This window comes from Hyaena hyaena, unplaced genomic scaffold (assembly GCF_003009895.1).
Source record: "Hyaena hyaena isolate Hyena2069 unplaced genomic scaffold, ASM300989v1 scaffold_20, whole genome shotgun sequence".
Lineage (NCBI taxonomy): Eukaryota > Metazoa > Chordata > Mammalia > Carnivora > Hyaenidae > Hyaena > Hyaena hyaena.
Window position 1 is genome coordinate 5,042,489 of NW_024080652.1, and position 12,031 is coordinate 5,054,519.

Sequence of the window (12,031 nt, forward strand, 5' to 3'; positions counted from 1 at the left end):
CCGAGCTTCGCCGCAGCCCCGGGGCGAATTCGGCTGGACCCCGGCCCAGCGATACAGCGCGGGGGGCGGCGGGCGGGCGGCCTGGGTGAGGTAAACGTATATTGAAACAAGCGTCCACGACCCACTGGTTTGTTTACGTTTATGTTTCGTGGTTTCCTCTTTGCGGACTCGGCTCCGGACGTGGTAAGACTTCCCCCAGGCTGCTTTCCAGCTCTGGAGCCCTGTAGTTTTGTCAGACGTTGAGAGTGAACTTTGTAAACTATTAGACGGAGGTTTTGCAGACCTTATACGCTGAACAGTTTGGGTTAAGCGTTTAAATTTGTAGCGTCTCACTGATAGGGGAGCTAAAGACTTCTTAGAGTGGGGCCGAATGGAAATCACCCTGTTCGGTTTAAAGAAAAACAATGCCCCACGTTTTTTTTTTTTGGGGGGGGTGGTGGTGCTAGGCTTTGGTTACTAGGAGATACAGCGTTAAGTCAGGCAAGTTATTTTATAGTGAGAGATACTTAAAACGTTGACTCTAACCACTTCAGAGTATCCACTATTTTATTGAAGGTTCATAGGGCCTTTAATTACTACCACTTGTTTTGGCAGTTTTTAAAGTTAAGTTGGGCCATCAGGAATGAATGCATTGATTCAGGGAGGTTTTGGCTTTATGGTAGTTAGGATGATTACAGGGAATACACACTCAGTTGAAGCATGAAACATATTAAGATGTTGCAGTGGATTTGAAGGTGCAAGCCAAGTTGGAAAGTTTAATTTATTCCTTAAGTCCTTCGAACTTCACCCCGATACTGTCTATAATTCTTGACCCTAAAGGAGACAAAAGCAGACTGTGGTGGTAATTTAAGGAGGTCATTGACAGAGAGCAGTCTTAAGAAAACTTTTTTTTTTTAAAAATGTTTTATTTATTTTTGAGACGGAGCATGAGAGGAGGAGGGGCAGAGAGACAGGGAGACACAGAATCTGAACAGGCTCCAGGCTCTGAGCTGTCAGCACAGAGCCCGATGCGGGCTAGAGCCCAGGAACCTTAGATCATGACCTGAGCTGAAGTCGAAGGCCCAACTGACTGAGCCACCTAGGTGCCTGGAGAGAACTATTTTTTAATGTACTGATTTTTTTTTTTCACATGAAACCTGGTTTACTAAGGCAGCTCAGTATTAGGTGAAATGTTAATGTCAGAGGAAAAGTTCCAGCTGTAAACATCCAAGTGTGTGTTTTCTGTAACATTGAGATAAGGTTTTCTGCAAAGGAGAGATCCTATTCTTGAAGGGAGTGATCTTAGATAAGCTTTGAAAGACTTCCTTCTCCTAGGTTACTGATAGTACTGTTGTGTTTACGTATTGCGTTTTTTCCCAGAGAGGTCCAGAATATCCAGACATAATGTCTTTTTATGTGAAAAGTAAAGTCTATGGAGAATAGTTTCATTTTTGGTAGACTTAGAACAAGTTACAGGATTTCTTGGAGGTCGTCTGTATGATGTGAAGTAGTCACTCTTACAGTTTATGGTAGAGTCAGAAAATTCAGAACCTAAGTCTAACTCTAAAACCTTACTGCATGTCTCCCCCCCCACCCCCCACCCCAACATGCTGTAGAAGGAGAGCAGCAGTAAGCCTATTGTCAGGCTCTTTGGTTTTTCTTTCATCTGACAGAAGTTTTCCAGAAATTTTCGCTCAGATTAATCCTCCAGGTTTCTCCTTCATTTAATAATGGACCATTTATTCAGATCCTACTTGCCTGAGGAGCCTGAAGTCCGTGATCCTTTTCCTGTTTGTCTACCCATCTCCTTCTTGGCAGAATTCTAGAACTCTAATTCACCTAGGATCTCATACCACTTCTTATTCTTTTGTAAGAGGACCTGGCCTCATCTTTCCTATTAGCCACTTTGATCTCCCTCTTCTGCATGACCAGGATTGAAATGGGAAGCATTCAGTGTCAGCCTTCATTGCCTTTCAGTTTTACTCCTTCCTGCGTTTGGTATTTGTCCACTGGTCTTTTTTTTTTTTTTACAGTTGCTATTTTCTTCTTCTTCTTCTTTTTTAATTGCAAAAAATTTTTTTATTTTTATTTTTTAAACTTATTTTTGAGAGAGACAGGGTGAGCAGGGGAGGGTCAGAGAGAGAGGGAGATACAGAATCAAAAGACAGGCTCCAGGTTCTGAGCTAGCTGTCAGCACAGAGCCTGATGCGGGGCTCGAACCCACGAACCCTGAGATCATGACCTGAGCCGAAGTCGGACGCTTAACGTCCAACCCTGCTATTTTCACATGAAACCCAGGCACCCTGCTATTTTCTTGATTTAGTTGGTTCATTTGACTCCACTGATAGTTCTTTTTTTGTTTTGTTTTTCTTATTAAAAAGTAGAAGTTAATTATTTTAGAAAGTAGGGAAGTATGAGTATAGAGAAGCAGAAAACCGTCCTAACCATCAGCTCACCATTGTTGGCAAATCAATATATTAAAAATTTTTTTTTCGCATTACAGAGTATGTTGAAATTATAGAAAAACCTAAAGAAGAAAATTTAAAAACCACAATCTGATTACCCAGAGATTACTGTTTTCATTTTGGCATAGCTAGAGACAGTTTATTTGATGACTTGCATTTAAATCTATTGTTGACCGGTCGCCTGGGTGGCTTAGTCGGTTTATTGTCCAGCTTCTGATTTCAGCTCAGGTCATGATCTCAAGGTTCGTGGGATTGAGCCCTGTGTCAGGCTCTGCGCTGAGCATGGAGCCTTCTTAAGATTTTTCTCCCTCTGCCCCTCTCTCGTGCACATGCGCTGTCTCTCTCGTAAAAAATGATATTGTCAAAGATATCTTGAATGGGTTAAAGATTTCTATCTGAGTTTGTCCAAATAAGATAAAAATTTAGAGAAATCATTCAGAAAAATTTAAGGAAATAAAGGAAAAAGAGGAGAAAGTCATCTGTACTCCCATTCCAAATGATTCACCACTAACAATTTAGTATATTCATTTGCAAATATTAATGAGGACTGCTGTAAGCCAGGTGGATTTCTAGATACTAAGATCCTACTTAAAAAAAAAAAATTAAAAAGAAAAAAGGGGCGCCTGGGTGGCTTAGTCCGTTGAACATCTGACTTTGGCTCAGGTCATGATCTCGCAGTTCGTGGGTTTGAGCCCTGCGTCGGGCTCTGTGCTGACAGCCAGCTTGGAGTGTAGAGCCTGTTTCAGATTCTGTGTCTCCCTCTCTCTCTGACCCTCCCCTGCTTGCGCTCACTTGCTCGCTCGCTCTCTCTCTCTCTCTCAGAAATAAATAAAACATTAAAAAAATTTTTTCTTTTAAGAATCTAGATCCCAAGGATCAAACAGGCAGACTGTAAAACAGCATGTTCACTGTAATTTCATTTCCTGTACAAATTCTATTGATATATTGTTGAAAACAAGGGGGAGAGATTTTGTCTGTTTTGTTTTTTCTATTGTATATATATTTATATAGCTATGAAATAAATGCATTTTTAAATTATAATCATAGTATGATAAACCTTTTATGTTCTGCTTTGTGATGCTTAATTATTTTGAGAGAGAGAGGAGCAGGCAAAGGGCAGAGAGTGGGAGAAAGAGAATCTGAAGCAGGCTTTGTGCTGTCAGCTCAGAGCCTTACTCGACTCAGGGCTCAATCTCACCAACCATGACATCATGACCTGAGCTGAAATCAAGAGTCAGATGTTTAATCCACTGAGCCTCCCACAAAAGTCTTTATTGATACCTGATTATTTCTTTAGACTACATGTACAGAAGTAGGATTTGTTGGGTTAAAGAAATACATTAAAAAAAAAGTTTTGATACATTTTGATTAAATGATGAACAGAGAGGTTGTATTGGTTTGTATGGGACTATCTCGCCTCACCTTCATTAGTATTACTGCTTTATTCTTGCTCCTTTGACTGGATAACGGGCTATTCATGATTATCTTTTTATACACCATCGTTTCCAGCAAGTGCATAATATCCTGTGGTATGTATATAACTTACCTAGCAGGTTTTCAGTATTCTAAACAGTGGTATGCTAAACATCTTATATATTTGCTGTGCTTTGTTTACTTATTTTCTTGGTGGATGTTTCCAAAAACTAGAAGTGCTGGGTCAAATATTTGTACATTTTGAATTCTGTATTTATTACCAGAAGTTGCAAACACTTTTACCACCTTGTGATTGAGAATGTCTGCTTTTCTGTGCCTATAACAATACCATGTATTCCAGGATTTGATTTTTTTTAAACGTTCATTTATCTTTGAGAGAGAGAGAGATTCAGAGCCGGAGCAAGAGGGACAGAGAGAAAGGAGACACAGGATCCGAAGTGGGCTGAGCTAAAGTTGGAAGCTTAACCAACTGAGCCACCCAGGCGCCCCTCCAGGCTTTAAATAGTTACCAATCTAATGGCAAATTCTGGTACCATAGTTATATTAATGTATATGTCATTAGTTACTAGTTATGTTAAACCTATTTGAATTTTAACTGTGCTTCATTTTCTTACTAGCTTATAAGAGCTCTATATAAATTTTACTATCTTTTCTTTTTTGTGTCATGTACAGCACAGATCTATGTACTATATCTGAATTTGTGATTCACGTTTTAACTTTAAGATGTCTTTACATAGAGAAATTTTTACATGGGCACGTTTTTCATTCTTTCCTCACCCCCATACTTGGTTAAGTTTTCATTTAAAACCAATAGCACATCTCCGTACCTCATAGGTGTTCTTTTGGTCTCCTTACAAGTCAGAGAGGAAATTGGTGATGAAGTCTGGATTTAGAAACTGACTTTTCCAGGACCTTAATAGATTATAGAGGAGGGTGGAATAGAATATTTAAGATGGGAAGGCTTTTTAGCAGATGTAGGATGTGTGTTCTCTGGTTCTGCAGGGTATTTCCAATTGAACGGACCCACAATTGGAAAGATCACAAGGTCTCCTCTTTCTTCTAACAGCCCCTCTTACAGTTTTCACTCCCATTAACGCCTCCATCCTCCTTTTCCTCGTGTTGTATAATTGGCCAGTGCGTTTCTTTCTTGACCTCTCTGGGACGTGTTCTTTCCTCCATGTTTCTTTCATTTACCTCCTTTAGTAGGCTCTTGTGACTGTTGCATGTCCCTTCCTGTCTACCTGTTTCATGTTCCAGAACAGTTTCCTTAGACATTTTTCCTTCTGACTGCTTTTGGCCTATTCAGTGACATATTAAATAAAGAGTAAATGAGAACTTACAACCTTCAGCTTGAAGTGCCAACTCATTCATCTGCTTGGGCTTGTGTAGCGGAGAGGACAGGCTCAGGGGCGCCTGTGAGGCTCAGTTACGCATTCGACTCTTGGTTTCAGCTCGAATCATGATCTCACAGTTGGGGAGTTTGAGCTCCGTTTTGGGGTCTGCCCTGAGAGCATGGAGCCTGCTTGAGATTTTCTCTCTCCCTCTCTCGCTCTGCCCCTCCCGTGCTCGCTTGCTCTCTTTCAAAATAAATGAACTTCGCTTTGGGAGTTATTCTGATCTATCTGCTTACAAGTTAGCTAACCTCTTTATGAGATCTGTAAAGTGAGAACGGTAACATTTCCTTTCCACTGTTTTTGTGAAGATTGAATGAGCTTGTGCACATGAAACACCTGGTGTACACATAGCATATGCCCCAGGTAGTTTCTGTCCTTCCTCCCTTGACCTCGTTGCGCGGCCAAACTTGCTTCTTCATGCATGGGCTTCGGCTGTCCTCTTGAAGGAAAAAGCCATCCTGTTGCCTTTCATTTGCTTGAATGTTTAGGTATTCATTTACCTAGTTCTGCCTTTGCACCTGTCATTACTACCACACTCTCCCCCTCCCCCCTCCATGGCATCCCTCTGCTAGTCTTCCAGCTTCCAGAGTTTGACTCCAAACTCAGTTCAGGAAAGTCTGTCTTGATTAACCCCACTGGGCATAACTACTGTTTTGTGTTTTATTTCCTTAGATGTAAATAGTTTGTGTTGCATTAATTGGAATCTGCTATTTTGTCATTATGAGATAGGTTTACTGTTTTTTTCCTCTCTCAATTTGTAGAATCCGATGTTCCAGCGGAACTTCAGGTGTTAAAAGGACCCCTCCAACAGCCGACTTTCCCTTTCGTGGTTGCGAACCAACTGCTGCTTGTCTCCTTGCTCGAGCACTTGAGCCATGTGCATGAGCCAGACCCTCTGCGCTCAAGACAGGTGTTTAAATGTTAGTAACACTACATCTTGCCAAATAAGCCTCGCAGAAATACTATGTTGTTTGATGTGGGTCTGAGAAGCAGCTGGTATGTAAACATTTGAAATAACTGTTAATAGTTTCTATTTCTTGGATGTATTTTATATTTTCCTTTGGGTAATTGCTTACGAATGTAGTCATCGAGGACCCCAAAAGACTAATAACCATGTAATTGTGTGTATTTAAACAAATAAAAGGTAGTTTTCTTGTCTTTATAACATGTCCATTCATATATTTTTGAAGGTCTGCCATGGTTTCATTGGTGAACAGGAAAACAAAAATCACAGGTGCTCGTCCTGAACTAGTTCTTTTTTTTCTTTTTAATTTCTTTTAATGTTTATTTATTTTTGAAGGAGAGAGAGACAGAGACAGAGTATGAGCGGGGAAGGGACAGAGACAGAGGGAGACACAGAATCGGAAGCAAGCTCCAGGCTCTGAGCTGTCAGCACAGAGCGCAATGTGGGGCTTGAACTCACGATCTGTGAGATCATGACTGAGCTGGAGTTGGACGCTTAACTGACTGAGCCACCCAGGCGCCTCATTCTGAACTAGTTCTTGACCAGAGCCCTGGAGGAGCCACATGTTATGTTGTTGAACAGGAAACTGTTTTCCTCTATGCACTGGATACTTCTGACACCGAATGTATGGGTGTTTTCCCGTGCTGACCAGTTCTCTGACATCATCTGGGTGTCCTGCAATTCAGTTTAGTTCTGACACTGTCTTCTTGGAGTTATTATCAGATCCCACAGGTTAAGGGTTCAGTCCCACAGACTGCTTTCATTTTGGATGCCAGTTGGCAAGTAGTGGATCCCCAGTGTCCATGGGTTACCTGTATTTGTCTCCAACTTGGGTATAAATTGTTAACTGTAAGGGGTTGATCTCTCTGGTTTAATAATTTGCTATAATGGCTCTCAGTACTTGGGGAGACACTTCTGCTTATTGGTTTATTATACAACAGAGGGTATGATAACCGATACAGGTGAACAGCCAGATGAAGAGGCACATAGGATGAGGACCAGTAGGGTCCAGAGTACGGGAGCTTCTGTCCCCCTGGAGTTGGGGTGTATCACTCTCTTGGTGGTTGGATGTGTTCCCCCAGAAGCTCCCTGAGTCCTCCATCTGAAGGAGTTTATGGAGACTTCATCACGGTGGCATGATCAATTATTAACTCAATCCCCTGCTCTTCTCTCCCTGGAAAATGGAGGGGTAGAGCTGAAAGTTCCAAGCTTCTCATCAAGGCTTGGTCTTTCTGGTGACCTGTCCCCATTTGAAGCTCCCTTGGGGACCCCCAGTCATCTCGTCAGTGTAACAAAGACACTCACCACACTGGAGATTCCAAGGGTCTTAGAAGCTCTTGTGTCAGGAACTGAGGGTGAAGACCAAATATTGGAACAAAAGATGCTCCTTGCACCCTCAGCACTTGGGAAATCACAAGAATTTTAGGATCTGTGTGAGTTTTAGGAGATAAGACCAAGTATGTTTCCTATTGTACCACAATGGTTGGAATGTTTATTTTTATTGTTGCCATAGGTTATGTGTATGAGAAACTTGGGCCCAGAGGTGAGCAGAGTGACAGATTATGATGTTTCTGGTTCAGCTCATCGAGTGCTTTGTGGCTTCTTTAATAGCTCTGGCCAGCCACAGACTCTACCAAAAAAGTCTAAGTCTTGTTTAGTGTTAGGAATCCTCAAACTTATAGATACCTTTATGTGATCTTAGTATGGGATGTTTTTAGTTACAGGCAGATGATTATTTCGATGAGCTTGGTGGGACATGGAAAATGTATGAATGTACACTTAGTTTTTTGAACGAGTGGTGGGGAGGTGGGTTGTGCAAAAGGAGGTGTTCTGTAGGCTCCAGAACATTGGTAGCTGGGGATTATTGTATTGAGCTCATTGAATAGTAAAGCAGATTATAGTGATCTTTAAGTAGTAATCGTGTTCCTAATTAAAGCAAATCTGAAATCTTGGTGATTTTAAGATATCTCTGAATTCCTTTTTAGGCGACTGAACTTTTAAAATATACTTAAAATGTTTCTGATGTCATACAATTAGTTGATAATCTAATGAAGTTGTCCATATAGAAAAATAAAAATTTTCTCTATGGTGTGTGTGTGTGTGTGTATGTGTGTGTGTGTGTGTGTGTGTGTATGTGTGTGTATGTGGTTTATGAATAAATAAAGGCCAAGGATTCTTTAGAAATTTTTTTTTCTGAGGAGCCTGGTATTGTGACTTTCCCCTTGGTATTTGGTCTTTATGCATGTGTGCTCTTTGGTGGCTAGAGAGATGTCCATTATCAAGAACAACTTTTGTTGTGCGTTCTTTTTTTTAATTATTTAATTATTTTTTTTATAAATAGTTTATTGTCAAGTTGGTTTCCATATAACACCCAGTGCTCATCCCCACAGTGCCCTCCTCCATGTGCATCTCCCCCCTACCCCCCCCCATCGGTCCTCAGTTTGTTCTCATCATTCAAGAGTCTCTCATGGGTTGCCTCTATCCCTCTCCCTCACCATTTCCCCCCTTCTTCTCCCCCATGGTCCTCCGTCAAGTTCCTCCTAATCCTCCTATACGTGTAAACATATGCTATGTGTCCTTCTCTGCCTGACTTATTTCACTCAGCAGAACACCCTCAAGGTCCATCCATGTTGCTACACATGGCCAGATTTCATTGTTTCTCATTGCCATGTAGTATTCCATGGTATAGATAAACCACATCTTCTTGATCTATTCATCTGTTGATGGACACTTAGGCTCTTTCCATGTTTTAGCTATTTTTGAGAGTGCTGCTATGAACATTGGGGTACATGTGCTCCTATGCATCAGCATTTCTGTATCCCTTGGGTAAATTCTTAGCAGTGCTATTGCTGGGTCCTAGGGGAGTTCTATGGTTAATTTTTTGAGGAACCTCCACACTGTTCTCCAGAGGGGCTGTACCAGTTTACATTCCCACCAACAGTGTAGGAGGGTGCCCGTGTCTCCACATCCTCGCCAGCATCTAGAGTTCTCTGATTTGCTCATTTTAGCCACTCTGACTGGCGTGAGGTGGTATCTCAGTGTGGTTTTGATTTGTATTTCCCTGATGAGGAGGGATGCTGAGCATCATTTCATGTGTCTGTTGGCCATCTGGATGTCCTCTTTGGAGAAGTGTCTGTTCATCCCATTTCTTCACTGGGTTGTTTGTTTTTCGGGTGTGGAGTTTGGTGAGTTCCTTATAGATTTTGGATATTAACCCTTTATCTGATATGTCATTTGCAACTATCTTTTCCCATTCCGTTGGTTGCCTATTAGTTTTGTGGATCGTTTCCTTGGCTGTGCAGAAGCTTTTAATCTTGATGAGGTCCCAATAGTTCATTTTTGCTCTTGATTCCCTTGCTTTGGGGGATGTGTCAAGTAAGATGTTGCTGTGGTGGAGGTCAAGGAGGTTGTTTCCTACTTTCTCCTCTAGGGTTTTGATGGTTTCCTGTCTCACGTTCAGGTCCTGTATCCATTTTGAGTTTATTTTTGTGTATGGTGTGAGAAAATGAACTAGTTTCATTCTTTTGCATGTTGCTGTCCAGTTCTCCCAACATCATATGTTAAAAAGGCTGTCTTTTGGGGTGCCTGGGTGGCTTAGTCGGTTAAGCGTCCGACTTTCGCTTAGGTCATGATCCCGCGGTTCGTGGGTTCGAGCCCCGTGTCGGGCTCTGTGCTGACTGCCAGCTCAGAGCCTGGAGCCTGCTTCAGATTCTGTGTCTCCCTCTCTCTCTCTGACCCTCCCCTGCTCATGCTGTCTCTCTCTCTCTCCCCTAGAAATAAATAAAACATTAAAAAAAATTAAAAAAAAAAAAGGCTGTCTTTTTTTCATTGGATATTCTTTCCTGCTTTGTCAAAGATTGGTTGGCTGTATACCTTTGGGTCCGGCTCTGAGTTCTCAATTCGATTCCATTGGTCTATGTGTCTATTTTTGTGCCAATACCATACTGTCTTGATGATGACAGCTTTGTAGTAGAGGCTAAAGTCTGGGATGGTGATACCTCCCGTTTTGGTTTTATTTTTCAGTATTACTTTGGCTATTCGGAGTCTTTTGTGGTTCTATACAAATTTTAGGATAGTTCTAGTTTTGAGAAGTATGCGGGTGCAATTTTGATTGGGATTGCATTGAATGTGTAGATTGCTTTGGGTAGTAATGACATTTTAACTATATTTATTCTTCCGATCCATGAGCATGGAATGTTTTTCCATTTCTTCGTGTCTTCTTCAATTTCTTTCATAAGTTTTCTATAGTTTTCATCATACAGATCTCTTGTATCCTTGGTTAGGTTTATTCCTAGGTATTTTATGGTTTTTTGTGCAATTGTGAATGGGATCAGCTTCTTGATTTCTCTTTCTGTTGCTTCATTATTGGTGTATAAGAATGCGACCGATTTCTGTATGTTGATTTTGTACCCTGCAACTTTGCTGAATTCTTGGATCAGTTCTAGTAGGCTTCTGGTGGAGTCTGTTGGGTTTTCTATGTAGAGTATCATGTTGTCTGCGAAAAGTGAAAGTTTGACCTCCTCTTTGCCAATTCTGATGCCTTTGATTTCCTTTTGTTGTCTGATGGCTGATGCTAGGACTTCCAGCACTATGTTAAACAGCAGTGGTGAGAGTGGACATCTCTGTCGTGTTCCTGATCTCAGAGGGAAAGCTCTCAGTTTTTCCTCGTTGAGGATGATGTTAGCTGAAGGCTTTTCATAGATGGCTTTTATGATATTTAAGTAGGTTCCTTCTATCCCGACTTTCTCTAGAGTCTTTGTTAAGAAGGGATGCTGTATTTTGTCAAATGCTTTTTCTGCATCTATCGACAGGATCATATGCTTTTTATCTTTCCTTTTGTTGATGTGATGTATCACATTGATTGATTTGTGAATGTTGAACCAGCCCTGTAACCCAGGAGTGAATCCCACTTGATCTTGATGGAGAATTGTTTTTATGTGCTGGTTGGATTCGATTTGCAAGTATCTTGTTGAGGATTTTTGCATATGTATTCATCAAGGATATTAGCCTGTAGTTCTCTTTTTTTGCTGGATTTCTGTCTGGCTTGGGATCAGAGTGATACTGGCTTCATAAAATGAGTCCGGGAGTTTTCCTTCGATTTCTGTTTTTTGGAATAGCTTGAGAAGAATTGGTATTAATTCTGTTTTAAACGTCTGGTAGAATTCCCCAGGGAAGCCATCAAGTCCAGGGCTCTTGTTGGGAGATTTTTTGATAACTGATTCGATTTCTTCACTAGTTATGGGTCTGTGCAGATTTCCTATCTCTTCCCGTGTGAATTTGGTAGTGATTGTGTGTTTAGGAATTTGTCCATTTCTTCTAAGTTGTCCAGTTTGATGGCATATAATTTTTCATAGTATTCCCTGATAATTGCCTGTATTTCTGAGGGGTTGGTTGTAATAAATCCATTTTCATTCATGATTTTATCTATTTGGGTGCTCTATCTTTTATTTTAGAGAAGCCTGGCTAGAGGTTTGTAAATTTTGTTTATTTTTTCAAAAAGCCAACTCTTGGTTTCATTGATCTGTTCGATTGTTTCTTTGGTCTCTATGTTGTTTATTTCTGCTCTGATTTTTACTATTTTTCTTCTTCTACTGGGTTTGGGGCGTTCTTGTTGCTCTGCCTCTCGTTCCTTTAGGTGAGCTGTTAGATTTTGGACTTGCACTTTTTCTAATTTCTTGAAATAGGCCTGGAGTGCAATGTACTTTCCTCTTAGGACTGCCTTTGCCGCATCCCATAGAGTCTGGATTGTTGTGTTTTCATTTTCATTTGTTTCCATATATTTTTAAATTTCTTCT

At 40.9% G+C, this 12,031-nt stretch overlaps 1 protein-coding gene across 4 annotated transcripts in view; it reads left to right on the forward strand.

The window, feature by feature from the left end:
• Positions 1 to 12,031, forward strand: part of EIF2AK1 (eukaryotic translation initiation factor 2 alpha kinase 1) — a 35,055-nt gene that overhangs the window by 271 nt on the left and 22,753 nt on the right. For 2 of the 4 annotated variants that reach the window (XM_039226127.1, XM_039226128.1), the window contains exon 2: positions 6,034 to 6,192. In XM_039226127.1, the coding sequence (XP_039082058.1) occupies positions 6,034 to 6,192 (159 nt within the window). Of the gene's footprint in view, positions 1 to 6,033; positions 6,269 to 12,031 lie in introns of those variants that run through there. The other 2 variants (XM_039226129.1, XM_039226130.1) reach the window with 2 other exon arrangements.